Source organism: Schistocerca serialis, chromosome 8 (genome assembly GCF_023864345.2).
Source record: "Schistocerca serialis cubense isolate TAMUIC-IGC-003099 chromosome 8, iqSchSeri2.2, whole genome shotgun sequence".
In the NCBI taxonomy this organism is placed as follows: Eukaryota; Metazoa; Arthropoda; class Insecta; order Orthoptera; family Acrididae; genus Schistocerca; species Schistocerca serialis.
The window spans coordinates 473,279,552-473,299,143 of record NC_064645.1 but is presented as its reverse complement, the minus strand read 5'-3'; the positions used below and the strand labels follow the sequence as shown (position 1 = coordinate 473,299,143).

General features: G+C 43.8%; 1 protein-coding gene across 1 annotated transcript in view; it reads left to right on the top strand.

Annotated features, from left to right (window-relative positions):
• The window catches only part of LOC126416422 (probable ATP-dependent RNA helicase DDX43), an 81,912-nt gene that overhangs the window by 20,832 nt on the left and 41,488 nt on the right, over positions 1-19,592 (top strand). Inside the window, exons 3-5 of the mRNA XM_050084142.1 lie at positions 3,566-3,859; positions 3,943-4,052; positions 18,147-18,367. Of these exons, the coding sequence (XP_049940099.1) occupies positions 3,566-3,859; positions 3,943-4,052; positions 18,147-18,367 (625 nt within the window). The remainder of the gene's footprint in view (positions 1-3,565; positions 3,860-3,942; positions 4,053-18,146; positions 18,368-19,592) is intronic.

Below are 19,592 nucleotides of genomic sequence, written 5' to 3'. Positions count from 1 at the left end.
CCGTATTGATGATCCACTCACTGTAGTGGAGACATATCAGTTCTTATGACTGGTTTTCGATGCTCCCCCATCTTAGTCAGCTTAAGCAGAAGTGCTGGCAGCACCTCAATGCCCTCCTTTGCCTGAGCAACACCAATTGGGGTGCAGTTCGCTGTGCGGTGCTTCAGCTCTACAGAGCCCTTGCCCAATCCTGAATTGTCCATCGGAGTGTGGTTTATTGTTTGGCAGCGCCTTCAACATTGCATTTACTCGACCGTGTGCACCACTGTGGAGTCCAGTTAGTGACAGGAGCTTTTAGGAGTCCGGTGACCAGCATGCTGGTGGAGGCTGGTGTCCCTCCACTGCAGATCAGACATGCGCAACTGCTCACCAGTTACGCAGCACACATTCACAGTTCCACTGAGCATCCAAATTACTGTCTCATTTCCCGCCTGCAGCAGCACACCTCCCGCATCAGCGGCCCAGATTGGGGCAAACGATTGTGGTTCGCGTGCAGTCCCATCTCTCCGAACTAGAGTCCTTCCCTTTACCACCTCTACTTGCGGTCCGTTCACGTATGTCTGTGCCACAGCTTCGTTTTGACCTTTAGCATAGCCGTAAGGACTCCGTTAACCCCACCGCTCTCACTTCCTCTTGATTCTTGATAGGTTCTGGGGCTCTGAAGTGGTTTACACTAATGGCTCAATGGCTGATGGTCACGTAGGCTTCAAATATGTTCATGGAGGACATATTGAGCAGTGCTCCTTGCCAGCTGGCTGCAGTGCTTTCACTGCAGAACGGGTGGCCATATCTCGTACTCTTGAGTACATCCACTCATGCCCTGGCGAGTTATTTATCCTGTGTACTGACTCATTGAGCAGCCTACAAACTATTGACCAGTGCTATCCTCACCACCCTGTGGTAGCGTCCATTCAGGAGTCCATCTATGCCCTAGAACAGTCCCGCCGTCGGAATCCCCGGCAATGAACTTGCTGACAGGCTGGCCAAACAGGCGACGTAGAAGCCGCTTCTGGAGATGGGCATCTCCGAAGCTGACCTGCGTTCTGTCTTACACCCCAGGGTTTTCCAGCTTTGGGAGACGGTATGGCATAATAGCACACACAACAAACTGCGTGTCATGAAGGTGACTGTGAATGTGTGGAAGTCTTCCATGCAGGCCTCTCGCAGGGAATCATTTGTCCTCTGGAGGCTCCGCATTGGCCATAGGTGGCTAATGCATGGTTACATACTCCGTTGCGAGGACGCACCTCAGTGTTGATGTGGTTCCCAAATTAGACATCCACCTCTTGCTGGACTGCCCACTTTTAGCCGCTCTGTGGCAGACTTTTAACTTTCCCAGCACCCTGCCTTCGGTGTTGGGCAACAGTGCCTCCAGAGCAGCTTTAGTTTTACGTTTTATCCCTGAGAGTGGGTTTTATACCTCTATGTATGTTTTAGCGCATGTCCTTTGTCCCTCCATGTCCTCCACCCTTGTGCTTTTAGGGTGGAGGTTTTAATGTGTTGCAGAGTGGCTGGCTTTCCCTTCTTATTCTCGTGGTTGGCCAGCCACAGTAATCTGCTTTCATGTTTCTCTCTTTTGTTTCTAGTGTCTCTGTTGTTTCCTTGTCCTCTTTTGTTCCTTTTAGTGTTCATTGCCTTCCCTTCGTTCTTGTGGCTTTTCCTCTCTTTCCGTTTTGTGTTATATGTTATATCCATTTTATTCTCACACTTGTGGCAGTGTTTTATTAGGAACAAGGGACCGATGACCTCGTAGCTTGGTCCCTTCTCCCACCTTTAAACCAACGAATTGATCATAAGAACGTATCTCCATATCATGCCCGTACTATGTTCATTACCCATCTTATTAATATTTTTCTCCCATTGATTTGTCAAATATCTATTCAATTCTAATGAAGTGTTGCAATGTGCCGACTGGCGACTCTTTGTCTGTCTATTGTATGCCCTTAGTCTCAGTTCATCCTTGCCCTCTTACAGCATTTCCTGTGACCAATATTTCACTACAAAAAGCCACCCGGAACCCTCGGTCAGGGAAGAGTTACCGGACGGAATGAGAAGGAAAGACTTTTCTTCTCATCCTGTCCAGTAAGTCTCCCCAGACCTGGGGTTCTGGGTGACTGTTCTGAACTGTACCCCTTTCCCTAAACCTCTCCAGTCCTTTTCCTTCACCCCTCTTCCTTCTTCTTCAACTCTTCTGACAGGAGGAGGAGCTGCTGGCTCAGAAAGCTTGTAAATGTTAAACCAGCGTGCGTGCGTGCATGTTCCCCTGCCGACACTTGGTGAGTAGATTTTTTTTTTTTTTTTTTTTATCTATCTATTTACATAATATTATGAAACAGATAGAGGAGCTGCTCAGTCACAGTCAAATATATAGCAGCCTCCATGACTTTTAGTAAATTAGCCTTGTTACATGGATTCTAGTATTCTGACGCAGCACATTAGTTTATTCTCAACACGTGTTCAAGATACCGTTCTCCTTCTATTGAACAATTCCCACTGCAGCAATGCCACATGTAACCCACTGTGCCTTTAAAGTATTTTGTGACATACATTTCCCTGCTTGACATAGCTCCCAGTACTGCCATTGTTGTTCTGTGATGCAATGTCTTGTACCACACTAAATTGTTTTGTTTTCTGCTTGATGATGACTTTACTGTTTCACACGTATGACGCTTCTCCTGCATGTGTCAGTAACCGGTGCTGTTGCTGCACCTGATACGCTCCCTGTTCTTGCCCCATATGTTGTAAATGACTTGGAATCGGCGCTTCAGTGTTAGAGCAGTATCAGGCCATGCCAAAGTTGGACGGGGCCAGTGAGCAGCACATTCAGCAGTTTCACAACACCCCTGTGATGATGAGATTACACCAGGCCAACCTACAGGAGATACTGCAGTGGGATCACAGACACTGATGTTCACATGCAGTTGGCATGGGAAATCAGAAATTAAGGATGCTTAAACCAGCTCTTTGTTCGGTCAGATGGGCAGTATGTGATGTCCAGTCCGTGTTAGAGCCATCACAGTGACTTTGCTATGACCATTTTGCAAACAACATACCACTGCCTGCCTTCCCAAGCCCAGGAAACACACTGTGCTGGTTGCCCACCCATGCTCTTTAGTGGTCATCCAGACTTCGACTCCTGCTAACATCATTGCCATGTAGCTACAACACCATGACCTTCAACAGTGGAGATCGTGTCGATGACCACTCCACACTGTGGCCGCGTCTCACCATCTTGGCTCCTGATTTGATGGCCGTAGTCCAAAAGTAGAATATTTCTCGCATTCTTTTCTATTTTGCTTATCTGCAAGCCTCTCTGTGATGAGCAGCAATCTATCCTTTCCATACTGCTATAATTCAGTCCTAGACTTCACATTTTTTTGACAAATGCAGAAAAGGAAGAACGTAAAACAAATTCCAAGTTGTGTGTGTGTGTGTGTGTGTGTGTGTGTGTGTGTGTGTGTGTGTGTGTGTGTGTGTGTGTGTGTTGGGGATTGTAGTTTAATGTATGATTTAATTTTTTAAAAGTAAGTGAAAATTTATTTAAATTTTATTGAACTGTTTACAGATTAAAAAACCTGATCAGAACTCATATAATGACAAGACAGATATTACGTTACGTGGCTCAGAAGAATCGCAGTCCAAGGCCAAACAACTAATTCAAGATCTTCTTGATGACACATCTTATAGAAGAGGAAAAAGTTATACCAATCAGACACCAACAAATGGAGGTTACAGTAAAGAGGAAAAACAGCATTCCTCAAACAATGAAAGTAGTTGCAATATTTTTGAGCTGTCGGAAGACGATGAGGTTTTTAAAAAGCTGAATAATATTAACTGGTCAGAGTTGAATAGAGTATATGTAAGTGTTAGGATTGTACTTCCTTTTTTAAAGTGTGGAAAGCATGAGGTGAGAGATTTTTAAGTCCAATTACTCCTAAACAGGAAGAAGCTCAGAAAGAAAAATGGTCCAAATTGCCACCTATGATAAAAAACTTTTATCACGAAGATCCAGAAGTAGCGAACATGCCACCAGAACTGGTTGCAAAATATAGGTAAGAATTGTAATTAACTGTTGCCTTATTGTATGAAAGTTGTGTGCCAAGTAGTAAAAAAAAGTTACATGCTTCTTCACATTATAATGAAAATGTGTAACTTTAAGAGTGGAGTTTCCAACTCTGCAAATAGTTGACACACTGAGTCCTTAGAGTATGTTGTGCTGGCACTATGGTTCAACTTGGTTGAATAGGTGAGGGGTGAAAGGAGGTGAAGGGTAGAAGGGAGAGTCGGGGAATGGTGGCAGACAGCTGAGAGGGAGAGGCAGCATGAGCACAGGGTAGGAATGCGACACGGAGGAGCTAATTCTTGCTGCTAGCAGGGCTGCACACAGTTGCCTGGAGGAGTAGGTGGGACAGGAAGATAGAACAAAGGAAGGGGGAGACTGCAAAGAGGGTGTGGGTGCAGGGCTAGTGGAGACTTGAGGCCAGGAGGTTTGTGGGATCAAAGGATGTATTGAAGGACCAGTCCCATCTGCGATTCATAGAAGCTGTAGTTTTGGTACATTTCAGTCCGGGTTTTGTATGCGTCGTAACAAAAAATTCCTTCAACTTTACAACCTAAGTGGTCAATTTGTATTGCAAGATATCGGCAGTTATCACCTACCCGTGCATGGATGTAAGTTACTGAATCAATATAGACACAATTTGTTTCCCAGATACATCTGATGATGGAATGTGTGTTCCAAAATTGATCGTGTGTGTTGTATGAATAATAAACATCAAAAAAGTAAAGTTTGATGAAGTTTATAATCTTTCATGTAATACAAGGTGTCTGAAAAGTCTTTCTCTGATTACATAAATTGATAACTTGGCCTAGAAGTAATCTACAAATATGGAACTGGTGTCTAATTGTTTACAAACTATCAGTTTTTTTCACACATCAGTAAACTTCCACATGAGCACCCTTGGCAGCACGTAGCACATCTAAGCGATTTTCAATTTCCGTCCACACATTAGCCAACATCACTGGAGGGATCGATTCAACAATTGTGGTTATCCGTTGCCGCAGGGTTTCAAGATCTGGTACACATGTTCGGTAGACCTCGTCCTTGACATAACCCCATAAAAAGAAGTCTAATGGGGTTATGTCAGGAGAGCGTTGAGGCCAAACCGTTGGCCCATCATGACCAATCCATCACCCAGGAAAGGTCATATCTAGATAGGCACGGATATTCAAACCCCAATGAGGCGGTGCACCGTCTTGCTGAAACAAGACATCAAGGTGATACTGAAGCAGCTGAGGAACAGCATACAGTAGCAACATGTCCAGATACACTGCAGATGTGATGGTAGCCTCAGCGAAGAAGAATTCGATCTTGCAATAGCGCGCACCAAACATTCACCTTTGGACTGCCTCTGGTGCACTCCATGACCTCACCAGGGGGTTGTGAACCCCAAATGCGCACATTATGGCGTCTCACTACTCCACTGACAAAAAAGGTTGCTTCATCGAAAAGGCAATTCGTCTGAGATAACCATCATCGTCCTCAATACGTGATAGCATTTAGACCGCAAAGTCATATCAACATGTACTGTCATTGGGCAACAATGGAAGTGGAAGTTTACTGATGTGTGAAAAAAAACTTTGGTAGTTTCTAAACAATTGGACACCAGTTTCAGATTTGTATCTTACTTCTAGCCTGAGTTATGAATTTATTTAATCAGGGAAAGACTTTTCTGACACCCTGTAAAATACATTGTGGCTGTATAGCTCAGATGCTGTTATCGACGATGGTGCAGAGATTATATATATTTTTAGAATGAATTTCACAAGTATTCATCCATTCGCACATTGTCTTCCATAAATTTCATGGCGGAGTGCCATTAGGGATGTGAAACAAGTTAGTTTGTTTATTATGGAATAAGTTAACCCAGATTTTACATTGAACACTAAACAGTTTCAGCTCACTGTGTTAAGTTACATAAATCAACGTTCCTGTGCTGCATTAATGCGAGCATTTTCCTTCAAATTGAGTACATGCATCACAGCGCAGAGGATACATTGTCTCTTCATGAGTTTAGCTTCTGAAATGGACAAATAACAGATTTTTGTGACTCAGCTATGTGTAATATAAATTCTGTAGAACTTTGAGATAGTAAGTGCTTTGAAAGGAATGGTGGTTACATAGTTTATTTAAAAGTGTTGTGAAAGGCTTTCCTGTAGGAATACTTTTGGCAAAGTTTCTTGGTTGAAACATCAGCTGTCATGAAATACTGGCAACATTTCATTGACTCTCACACACTGCTGACCCATGACTGCAGCCTACTGTTTATACTGGTCTATAAGTTATAAATGTGCAGCCCTTGCCTAATAGCAAAGCATTCCTGATCAGTACAGGGGAGGATTGCCACGCCAACCGTCAGAAGTCGAAACATGAACTCCAGTGCACATACTGAGGCAGTCATACCTCCTGCACACTGCTGCTAGGCTACTACACTGGCCTCAGAAGTAGCATACCGTAATGTGCACATAATGTGGTATCTGTCCTTGCCACACTCTGCTGAATATTTAAATTTTCACTAACATTATCCTCCGGGTGACCAGTATTTCTATTCTGATGGGTGATGTGGTGTACCTTCCCTCTACTGCAAGGAATGCTGCCCTATTTGCCACCAAATTTGGCATCTTCACACTTGCATGTTTTGCACTTACACTGGTTTAAATAGGAGGCAGCACTGACAGCTCAGCAGCATGTTCAATCATTGAAAAGCCTAAACGTAATGACTGCTTGCTTAATAGTGTGTTTGACCACCTTTGGAATGCATTACAACAGTGATTGTGTGTACCAAAGATTAAAGTCCTTGGTAGGTATCCAGAGGTAAGCGACACTAGATACCTACACATAGTTCACGTAAACTGCAGGCTGCTGGTTTGTGAGTACAGTGTGTGCCCACCCAGAGGTGTTCTGTTGGGTCCAAATTGGACTAATTTGCTGAAAAAGACATAAACATGAATTTATTAGAGTGTTCCTCAGACTGCCTTGTGACATGGCTATTTATCCTGCTGGAAGATGCCATCACTGTCAAGGAAGCCATTGAGTGTGAAATGAAAAGAAGCTGGTAGTCAGCAATGTTACATATTCTACAGCTGTCACAACGCCTTCATTTACTACTATAGGTTCCTCAGATGCGCAGGTGAATGCCCCCTGTAGTGTACTACTACCCCTACTGCATTGTGTTCCTGGCACAGTGCATGTTTCGAGCAGCCATTCAGCTGGATGCCCATGTACCAAGACATGACCATTGAACTGATGTAACGAGAAACATAACTCATCCAAGTAGACAAAATGTTTCCATTGATCTACGGTCCAGTCTTGATGATCCCGTACCCATTTCAGTTAAGACTGCCAGTATTGTTGTGACAACAAGGGAACGTGTAGTGGTCAGTCTGCTGTAGAGCCCTATGTTAAACTAAACTATGTGCAGCGAACAGTGTTCTCTGAAAAACTTGTGCCTGCACTCTCGTTGTACTAAGTCGTCAAATCTGCCACAGGTCACAGCAAGGGTTAGACTTAGTCATTCTGTGACGAGTGATAGGAATCAGACATGTTGCCACCCACCCATAGTTTCATCATCCTTCAACTACTTTCAGTAAAGACTTGTGGCAGTAGGATGTGAACAGCCTGGAAACTCAGCTGTTTCCTAAAGCTCATTCTCAGGTGCTGGGCCACAACAATATTTACCTCTGTCAAAGTCACTTACAAGCCATACTGTTGCTATAATGTTTCCCCATTTGTGTTTGCTTTGCTTGTATACTTTCCTCACCACATCACATACCCACATTGTCACCAGAGTTCAACCTCACAGTTGGGAAGATAATAATGTTATAACTAATGAGGGTATGTTGTTAGGTAACTGATGAAATAATGCAGGATTTCACAATACTTTAGGATGTTTCACCCAAGAACCATTTCTGCAGATTCTTTCAGTTTCTACCTCTGAAGTGTTCCATATTAAATAATTTCATCACATATAGCCATGTTCACAAAGATATTGTTATTAATATTTTAACCTGTACTTGCGATACACTTGTTGATATTGGTTTGTACTTGAGAAGGGATTTGTAAGCTGAAACTAGTGGTGTACACTACAAGACCTGGCTAGTAAAATTACATTCTCATTGGAACATTGTCTTTATTAAAATTTAAAAAAAAATGGGGATAATGTCTAGAGTAAAGAAGAACCTTGTAAGAATCGTGATAACAAAGAACTTGGGTCACACTTTTGTTTAGTAGCAGTGACAAAACCACAAAACTGCTTTTTGTTTCTTACTATCAGTTTCGTAAACATGCACATCCTGCTTCCAAATTAGAGCCGCCTCAAATTTTTTGATAAGAGTATCAAAAAGGACAGTGGGAGTGGCAATAGCTATATTACGCAGGTCTATTTAACTTAATATCATAAATTGTTGCAAATAACTGGTGGTGAGAGTAACTGGCTGCACAATAACAACATTGCAATTTTGTATGTTAGCCTTGCAGCATACAACGTCCCCATTGTAATTGTTACAGATGAAGACAGTTTATAGCTCTGGAATTCAAAACAGTTCTGCAGTTGAGAGGAGCAAAGTTTCATGAATGCCCAGCTCCTTATTTTTTGACTAATGGGCTGGCCGGACTCCAAATACAAACTGTTAGTGTGTAGAAAACCAGTGTCATTAAAAGTAAATTTAAATAACTCTTAAACATCACAGGAAAGTTATACAGACTACAGTGGAAAAATCAGCTGCTAAATTGTTCTTTGCATGAAATATGCTCATCAGAGAATAGTAAACATACTGAAGTATATACGAATATGATGTGGGAGCAGCTAACACCAATCACTTCCCCCCACCATTGTTTACCAAATCAATAACTTTCAGTTCCTGAAATTTCTAAGTTATGTCGCTTTCATAAGAGTGGAAGAATGTTGTATATGGGATCGTAATTTAGATGAGTAAATACAGTTGTCTAGAAATCAACCTTTTTTCTGCATAATGTATGTTTCTAGCACAGTTGTATCTGTGACCGTTCTTGTAAACTACTTGAAACGAATGAGAATCAAAGAAATTTCTCTTAATTTTACAGTATTCATACATATAAGGTGTGTGAGGAAAGTAATAGGACTGGCAACACTTTGTTGTTCTGCTTGTGTAGATCTTTGTGTTCATCCCTTCCAGTTTTTCAGAGTTTGAGCCCTGTACACTCATCATGTGATTTTTGAGAACACTGTCAATGAAGTTGTGTTTTAGTTGTGTGTTAAAAAAATGGAACTGTGGAATTTAGAGCAATGCTATGCCACCATGTTCTGTGTTAGACTTGGGGAATCAGAGTGTGACGTGTGAAAAATTTAAACAGGCCAATGGAGAACATTCCTTATCAAGAGCACAAGTTTTTCAATTGGACAAATATTTTTGGAAGGCAAAGAACATGTTGAAGATCAGCTTTGCTCAGGGAAACCTTCAACTTCAAAAACTGATGAAAACATAGATCATGAGCATGCCCTTGTGAGATTACATTTAACAGTAAGGGTGGTGTGTGACCCGTTAAACACTAACTGAACATACACTTTTACCAAAATTTTGCACGTGTGAAAAGTTTGTGCCGAAATGGTACCAAAAAACCTCACAAATGAGCAGAAGGGTAATCGAAGAAACTTGGGTGTTGATCATCTTGAGAGGATTGCTAATGATCACGAATGGTTGTCATGTCCTCACAGGTGTTTTACAAAGATGACGTTGAAAAGCCGAGGAAAAGGGTGAATAGAGTGCGACCAAATATTGGGCAAGTAGATATCCCCCCCCCCCCCCCCCCCCCTCCCCTCCCAAGGGGCTCGCCACTCCTTGTTGGGTTTGTGCTTGGCTGCCATGGGTCCCCAGTCTTTGCGGCATTTTTTCTCTTTCGTGCTGCATGGCTATCCTCTTGCTATTTTTTATCCCCTCCCTTGGGGAACATGTCTGGGGTATTCTTGGGAATGTTCTGCATTCTGTTGGTGATGTGCGAACAGTCTCACCTTTGTTTTTCACTCCCTTTTCTTCATTTCTTTGCTTCCCTTCTCCACCCATTCCTCTGCTTACATGTTTGAGGATCTTCTTTTTTCTTCCTTCTTCCTTCTCCCTGTGCACTCCTGAAGGCCGGCCTATACGTCTGACGCATAACAATTGACTGGGTAATGCATAATTTCCAGCCCTGGGTCAACAGCTACGGTTTGCAGATACCCCCTGGTACCGGCCAGGCCCAGGGTCGGGTGATTGCCTGAGCTGTAACCTTCCCAAATTGCTGATTGGTCCCTCCGTCAGGTGTTCGGGAGGTGTGACCTGATGTGTGAACAATCACCTAAGGCGGATGTGCCTCCTTGTGAAGGGGCCCCCAGTTGGAAGGAGTGCACCATCGGAGACGCTGGCAATCGTGGAGGATTTCCTTGCGATGAGTCAATCATCTTCCCACTCAACTTCTACAAAACATAAACACAATGAGGCTAATGATTCAAAAGACCCTTCCTGGTGCACCACTGTTCCTCATGGTGTCATGTACTGAAGGTCAGTCCTCCTCCGCAGTAAATCCGTATATTATTCAGACATGTGTAGATGAAATTGCTGGCCCTGTGAAATCCTGCTCTCGTTTATGGAATGGTACTTTGCTTTTGGAGACCAATTCTGATTCTCAAGCACAACTGCTTGCTGACCCGCTTCTCTACGGTTACCCTGCTCGTGTCGAGGACCACAGAACTCTGAACTCTTCCCGTGGTGTAATTTAACACCAGGTTTCTTGATGGTCTAACAGAGGCTGAAATACAATCTTACCTCTCTGATCAGGGTGTCATTGCCACTCATCGTGTAATGAAAAAGGTAGATTCCTCCTTAATGGCTACCCACACTCTGTTTCTAAATTTTGATAGTGGTGCTTCCATCCAAGCTGAAACCAGGCTATGAAATTATCACTGTCCAGCCATACATTCCAAACCCGATGCACTGTTTCCAGTGTCATCGTTTTACCACACTAGAACATCTTGTCGACACCCAGCCAAATGTGTCACCTGTGGTAGGGATGCGTACGAGGGCAATTGTCCACCTCCTTCTCCCCTCTGTGTCAACTGTAATGGCGGCCATGTCGCCTCCTCTAGGGAGTGTCTAGTGTATCTTGATGAGTGGGCTATTCAAGAGATCTGGGTAAGGGAAAAGGTGCCTTATCCAGTTGCTCACAAGTTACCGGCTAGTTGCAAACCCTGTGTTCTCCCGTCTGGTACCTGTAGTTCTGTTGTTACCCCTCACTCCATGAAGGACATGGCCATGCAGACATGTGACCTCAAACTCGGCTCTGACATCGTGAAATCGCCTAGTGTCAAGGTAGCATCGCCATCCCCCCTGTCCAGCTGTGCAACAAGCTGTCAAACTCTCGCCTCAAGAGGCGAAACCACCAGCTACACAACTGGTAGGCTGGAAAGGACAGGAGGAGTACGCCCGTGAAGACTTCCTCTGTCCCTCCACCCCAAACAACACCCGGTGGGCACATACAACCGTTTTTCAGCATTGGGCTCCACAGACCGACCGCACAAGCAAGCTGGTGTTTCTGTGGACCATATGGAGCAGGATCCTCTAGCTTCTGTGCCCTCTTCCCTTGCTGTCACTCGGCAGCTGCCGAGGTGACACGCCCACGTCTCTTCATCATGACGCACCTCCAACGGAACGTTCGCGGCCTTCGGTCCCACAAAGAGGATTTACAGCTGCTTCTAACATCCCTTGTACTCTGCCTTCAGGAAATGAAATTGCACCCTCATTACCGCTTTGAGGTTTCACATTACTTACTGATTCGTTTTGACATTCCCTTCAGTATGCTGCTCATACGGAACGCGTTCATAGTCAACCTCAACCCACCTCGCTGACTACCAATCTTCAAGCTGTGTCAGTTTGCCTTTTCCTTCCCCACCTGACTTTTTCCCTCTGTACTACATATGTCCCTTCATCATTCACTGTCACCAGGGCAGACTTCCTTCAACTTATTGGGTAGCTGCCTCCCCCATTTTTGCTACTTGGTGACTTTAATGCACATCATCCCATTTGGGCTTCTCCCAGGACCTGTCAGAGAGGTGTCCTCTTGGCTGATCTTCTTAACCAACTTAACCTCTTCTACCTTAACACTGGAGCACCCACTTTCCTTTCCGACTCGCACACATATTCCCATTTGGACTTATCCCTTTGCATTGCCCAGCTTGCCCATCATCTTGAGTGGTCCATTCTTTCTGACACCTACTTGAGCGACCATTTCCCATATGCTATCTGTTTGACCCCTACCCCATCTGCCTGCACACCTAAATGGCAGCTTCCTAGGGCTGACTGGCAGCTTTACTCCTCCCTGGCAACCTTCGAAGAATAAGATTTCCCCAGTTGTGATGCCCAGGTCGAATATCTCAAGCATTATCCTTACTGCTGCAGAACGTTCCATCCCCCGCACTTCCTCTCTACGTCGTGTCCCAGTCCTTGGGTGGACTGAGGCATGCCACGACACAATTTGTGCACGTAGACATGCTGCGTTTTTAACCACCACACTATGCTGGCAAACTGCATTCATTATAAACAGATGCATGCAAAATGTTGTCGCATTCTTTGGGATAGCAAAAGAGCTAGTTGGATTTCATCCATTAGTTCTTTTAACAGTTCCACACCTTCTTCTGATCTCTGGAACCAAGATCCATTCCCCAATTTACGACCTGACAGTCGCTGACGATGTCATTGTGGACACTATTGCTTTCTCCAACACCATGGGCCACCATTTTGCGGAAGTTTTGAGCTCTTCCCAATATCACTCTGCCTTGCTCAGTCGGAATCGAGCGGAGAAGGCTTGGGCGATGGCCTTCTCTTCACTGAATTGTGAGTGCTATAATGCTATCTTTACTATGGGAGAGCTAGATCATGCTCTCGGTTCATCCCGATCCACCGCCCCAGGGCCAGATGCCATCCACATTCAGATGTTGCATCACCTATCTCTTGCAGGCAACCACTTTCTGCTTAACATGTACAACCGCATCTAGGCAGAGGGCACATTTCCTGGACACTGGCGTGAAGCCACCGTCATACCCTTACCGAAGCCCAGTAAGGACAAAACCTTCCTTCTAGCTACCGCCCAATCTCTCTTACCAGCTCTGTTTGCAAGATAATGGAACGTATGATTCATGCCCGGCTGGTGTGGTGGCTAGAGTCTCGACATTTACTAATGAATGCACAGTGTGGATTTTGAGGGCGATGTTTTGCAGTTGACCATCTCATTACTTCGTCCACCCATGTCATGAATGGTTTTCTGTGGAAATCCCAGACTGTGGCAGTGTTTTACGATTTGGAGAAGGCCTACGACACCTGCTGGAGATAAACTGGTATCCAGCGTAGTCATTACATGTGTGGCTTCCATGTGTGCCTGCCCTGTTTTCTTCAGGCATTTTTGCCAGACCGAGTTTCCAAGGTGCATGTGGGTTCTGCCTTGTCAGACACCTTTATCCAGGAAAATGGTGTGCCTCAGGGTTTTGTCCTGAGCTTCGTCCTCTTTGCTATCACCATTAACCCTATAATGACCTGTCTCTCGCTGGTCATCTCCGGCTCTTGTTGTAAGCGATTTTGCCATCTGTTGCAGTTCTACACGGGCCTGTCTCACTCAGCAGCATCTTCAGTGCTGTCTTGATCGTCTTTATTCGTGGAGCATTGCCAGTGGCTTTCGCTTTTCCCCTGACAAAACAGTCTGTATGAATTTCTGGCGGCGCAAATACTTTCTCCCACCATCTCTACATCATGGGCCTGTTGCCCTTCGGGTTCATTGAAACTACGAGATACCTGTTATTCATACTCAATAGGAAACACTCTTGTTCCTACCCTGTGTCTTACCTGGCAGCCCACTGTACGCAGTCCCTCAAGCTCTTACGTGTCCTCAATGGTACTTCCTGGAGTGCCGATCGACCACTCTCCTTTGTTTGTACTGGTCCCTTGTCCGTTCTAAACTCAACTATGGGTGCTTTGTTTATGCGTTAGCACGCCCATCCCTCTTATGCTGTCTCAACACTAACCATCATTGTGGCATCCGTTTGGCAACAGGCGCCTTTTACACCAGCTCGGTTGAGTGTCTGTCTGCTGAAGCTGCTGAACTACCAGAGTCCCACTGCCGTGACTTTCTCCTCAGCGGGTATGCATGCCGTTTGTCTGCCATGGATTGCCTTCCCTCCTATGCCTCCTTCTTTGATTCCTTTGATCTTCAGTATGAGACTCGTCCTTCTTCTCTGTTACCTCCTGGAGACCGCTTTCACCTTTTGATACAGTGGCTTAACTTCATCATACCTGCAACTTTCCCAGTGGGTGTGAACCCTTTCACCACCTTGGCTTCATGAAGTGGCCCATGTTAACCTTGGCCTTCGTTCGCTTCCTAAGGACTCTACTTCAGCCTCGGTCTATCGCCTTCAGTTTCATGACCTTCACATGGTCTTACGGCTCTCGGACTGACCATGGGGTCAGGTGTGCCTTTGTCATTGGTACCCGTGTCTTTCAATATTGGCTTCCGGCACACTCCTCAGTATTTACAGCCGAGCTCTTTGCCTTGTATCAGTCCATGGAGTACGTCTGGCAACACAGCCTTTCCAATTGTGTCCTCTGCTCAGACTCAGTCAGTGCCCTCCAAAATCTATGTGCGCTGTACACTGCTCATCCCTTAGTCTAGCGGTTTCAGGAAAACTGTCACTCGCTCACTCTTGGTGGAGCCAGTGTGATGTTTCTGTGGGTCCCCGGTCATGTCGGTCTGCCAGGAAACGAGGCTGCTGATGCTGCTGCCAAGGCTGTAGTCCTCGTACCTCAGCCCACAAGTACCTATATTCCCTCTGATGATATGTGCGTTGCCATCTGTCAGGAGGTGGTGTCCCTCTGGCATCGCCACTGGTCCGCCCTTCACAGGATAAGCTTCGGCTCATTAAGCCTCTCTCAGCACCTTGGACGACCTCCTCTCAACACTCCCGCCGGGAGTAGATTCCTTTAAGTCGGCTGCATATTGGTCACTGCCTTTTTATCTTCATTTGCTAAGTGGCACTACTGCACCACTTTGTACACCACTTCCTGCTGGAATGCCCTTTTTTAACAATTTATGTTCCAACTTGGGTTTGCCATCTGATTTATCAGCTGTCTTAGCGGATGACTCGCGGGCTGTTGACCGCATTTTCCTTTTTATCCGCCAAAGCAATATGGCGAAGGCCATTTAATTTTTAGTTTTGGACCTCCATTTCTGCATGGTGGTTTTTAGCCCTTTTTCCACATGCCTGTTTTAGCTGTCTCCTATTCTGTCCATAGTGACTGACGTATAGTTATTTAACTCCTCTCTGTGTTTGTGTTTTATAGTTTTGACTTGGGCGCATGTGATCCCAGTTGTTTTTTGTGCCCTAAATAAAAAAAAGTAGATGCTGCATCATGAAGACACCCCATGTCACACAGCCACTTCTGTCACGGATGTTTTAACTTCAAAAGGCATTCTTGTTGTTCCAGAGCCCCCTATATAAGTGACAAGTGTCCTTGTGACTTTTTTCTTTTCCTGGAATTGAAAAAGTTTTAAAAGCATGTCATTTTTGGGACACCAGAAAGGATTCAAAAGAATGTGACAGACATGTTAAAGGCCCTATCAGTTGAAGCCTTTCATCGCTGCTACCAAGATTGTGAACGACAACTCCACCGGTGCGTAGCTGCCAAAGAGAACTACTCTGAAGAGGACAATATTGTTGTTTGAATGAAAGAAATAAAGAGGAAAAAATACTTTGGTAGATAAAGGATGAGTTCATTACTTTTCTCACACATCTCATAGAAACTCAAGTGTATAATTAATGATCACAATATCCAACCTTCAGCTATTAAATTAATGTGTGTCTTTAATGTGTATGTAGACTTAAAAGATTGTAGTATCGAAAGTTCTGATTAAGTGTTAAAGATTTTGGAGTGAAGGTACAAAATCACCAGATAGCAGCACCTCTTATTCTTCCGGGCTCTACAGTCCTTGATGGGCTTTGGGCTGTTCTAAGACAACATTCCCTTTGTCCTTGTCCAGTATCTTGTTTGTATGTCCTCTGACACCAGTAATTTGTAAATTCTTTTGTGTCATCCAGGTATTGAAGTCTTGATCTTGCCTTGCTTCTTCGTCTGACTGGGCTTTGTAGCAGTGGTAGTTTTGTTTGGTTCTCATGTTCCGTGCGAAAAACCTGGCCAATCCATTTCATGCAGTTTATTTTAATGATTCAGTATGTTTGTAAAGCTCAAAATTATATCATCTAAGCCATGCTTTATCTTTATTAGTCACCCTATAGATTTCGCATTACACCTTTTGTTCAAAACATTGTATCAGCTGTTTGCACTGTTGTCAGTGTCCAGGTTTCTCAGCCATGTGTTAATACTGGGTGTATTAAAGTTTTATAATGTTGGTGCTTTGTTCATATGGTCAAATTTCTGGACTTAAATCATGGGGGCTGCCCTTAACATCATTTATTAGCTAGGTGGATGTGCCACTTCATTTCCATACTAATATTTTGTCGTATTACCAGTGTGTCCTGACAAATTCTCTAGCAAATTTTATTTGCATGTAGGCAGTTCTAACATTGCGTTTAGTTCCAGTTGTAGTATTTGCATGTCTTTGGTTTCACTAACATTGCCTTCCAGTCCCATTTCTATTGCTGCTGCCACCAGTGCCCTGTGTTTCTTTAGCAGCTAGTTCTGTTCTTGCAGTAATATCCACATCATCTGCATTGGTCAGAACCTGCACCATTATATTGTATAATGTGCCTGTTGTGTTGATTTGTGCTGTCCTTATTACAAATGTACAAGCTATAGGAGAATTACATTATTGAACACCACTGAGAAAATATTCTCCACCCTGCTTCGTACCATGTAAAACTTTTTGCAGAAAAAGTGATTGGGAGATATCAGGGAGGCTTTACATCTGGCAGATCAGCCTTTGACCAAATATCCACCATGGTGGGAGATATCAGGGAGGCTTTAGATCTGGCAGATCAACCTCTGACCAAATATCCACCGTGGTGCATATATTGGAAAAAACAATAAAGTATAGAAACTCATTATAACGACCCTGAAACTTTGTTGCAGATTAAAACTATGCTGGACAGAGACTCGAACTCTGGAACTTTGCCTTTTGTGAGCTCTCTCTCTACTACCTGAGCTACCCAAATACAACTCACGACCCATTCTCACAGCTTTACTTTGGCCTGTATGTCTCCTACCTTCCAAACTTCACCGAAGCTGTCCTGCGAACAATTCTGTTGGTATTCCTCCAGGCCCACTATATTAAGTTCCACTCTCTCCTTACTTTTCCAGCAAACTTTCTCTGAGCTAATCTCATTCAATAATTCCTCCAGAGATACTATGATGTTTCAAATGAGAATGTAGATTGTTAAGGGATCATGAATTATAATTTATCCAAACACTCGGTGAACATTAACACTTTGATAAAATTCAACATTTCTGTGTACATGCCACAATTTGCTACCAATCGCTTCCACCAATCAGTCGTGGCATGGACATGCTATAAGAGCATTAAGATAGCTACTGAGCAGTGCTAACGAATGCACTATCGAAGCTCGGCTCACTCCATCCTGGCCGAGAGCCCAACCACAACTAACTCACCCCGCAACTGTAACTGGTCTCCAGTGTATTGCCAACCAGCAAAGATTAACTTGTACCATATAGTTTTTGATTTTAAAGCAACATATGACACCGTAAAAATAATTAAGTTTGCGAAGCCACGAATGAACTGGGCACACCACAACAGTTAAAATAAACCTCAGAAGTTTGACTGAGGAAATAGTAGTATATAAAGTACAGATATAAGGAAAATTTTGAAGCTGTGGACTGAGGGTAGCACTAGAGGAGCCAATGAAGACAGGTCAGATCGACACAACAGGCACAGTATACAGTAGAAGCACCTCGACTGTGCAAGTTGGTACCTTTACTCCATAATTAGTTGAGTAAACAGAAACGTAGCTGTATGTAAGATATTCAGAACGGTTGTTATTGAAATACTATATGCATGAAGTTTGTTCCTGTGCTCCGTTTGTACTGTGAAGCTGAAACACTAAACATTTCTGTTTTACCAGACTTATCCAAAACAATATTGAAGTTTCATATGTCTTTGAAGAAGGAGAGGAGCCCATTCCAAACCCTGTCACGACTTTTGAGCAATGTTTTGCAAATTTCCCAGAAATTCTGGATGAAATTTACAAGCAGAATTTCAAATCTCCATCTCCAATACAGAGTCAGGCTTGGCCTGTTTTGCTTAAAGGGTACGACTTGATTGGTATTGCGCAAACTGGAACAGGTATGTATTTTGTATTTTTAATAGTAGTGACACACATTCCTAATGTAATAGAAAAGAAAAACATAGTGCTTTGTCAGTTTCACACAGAATGCTCTGAACGTTTATTTACTTATTATTCATAGAGGGAAGGTTAATTTGCCTTAAAACAAATAAAATTTTGGAGATAAAGGTTGTTAGTCATAATGAAAATACTGTGTTAGAGATGGAGTAGATGGTTTTCACCATCTGTATTCATCAATTGCAATTTTAACTTAAAACGTCCTTGTCGAGGGGATTTGCTTTCCTTTGGTGAGCATGTTATTGGATAATGTGGAGCCTTGCGCCTTTGCTTTAATATTTCCCAATTCTTGCTTCAGACCTAACTACTGATGGTCCTGGGTGTACTGTAAACTTGGGACATGGGTAGCATCCAGTGGTGAAACATTATGTATTTCTGATAGGGGAGGATTGCCAGGATAGTATAGTTGCAAGGTGTGCTGCATGCAGATGTGCGAGATGGCTCTTCGGGTGACAGAATTTAGTGGGCAACTTCTAGGAACCTCTCCCTTAAAGTACATGAGTTCATTTGGATGTACCGTATAAATCCCTAGTGGTCACTAGGAACAAGTGTGGAACCCACAATTCTCTTAGTGGAGTATGTGCTCTAGCAAAGATCACCGATACTCACAGCTAAAAGGACTTGACAGAATTGTCCCTCACACACCGTACAGCGGTACAGTTCAGAAAAGTCGCCCAGAACCTTGAGTCAGTGGAGACATATCAAATGGGATGAGAAGGGAAGACTAATTGTTGGGGACTGCACTGGATGAGATTTGAAAATCTGAGAGCTTAACAGTGGAAGACAGGTAGTATGCAGGACAGAGGTTACTATTAAAACATCATGCATGAGTTAATAAGAGTGAAGAGCTAAGTACATTGTATGCAACAGAGGTGGGAGGACCATTCCTGCTGCAAGACTTGCCTTGTGCACCCTCCTACCAACCCCTATTCCAGCTCTGTAACTGGCAAAACGTATATTATCAAAGGGAGAGCCATGTGCAAAATGACACGTCATATACCAGCTGTTACGTAGACACTGTTCGGCCTTTTATATTGGCATGACTACCACCCAGTTACCAGACAGGATGAATAGTTGTAGAGAGAGGGTGTACGCCAGCCACACAAAGTATCCTGTTCCAGAGCATGCTCTAAAACATGACAGTCATGACCTCGGTGCCTGTTTCAC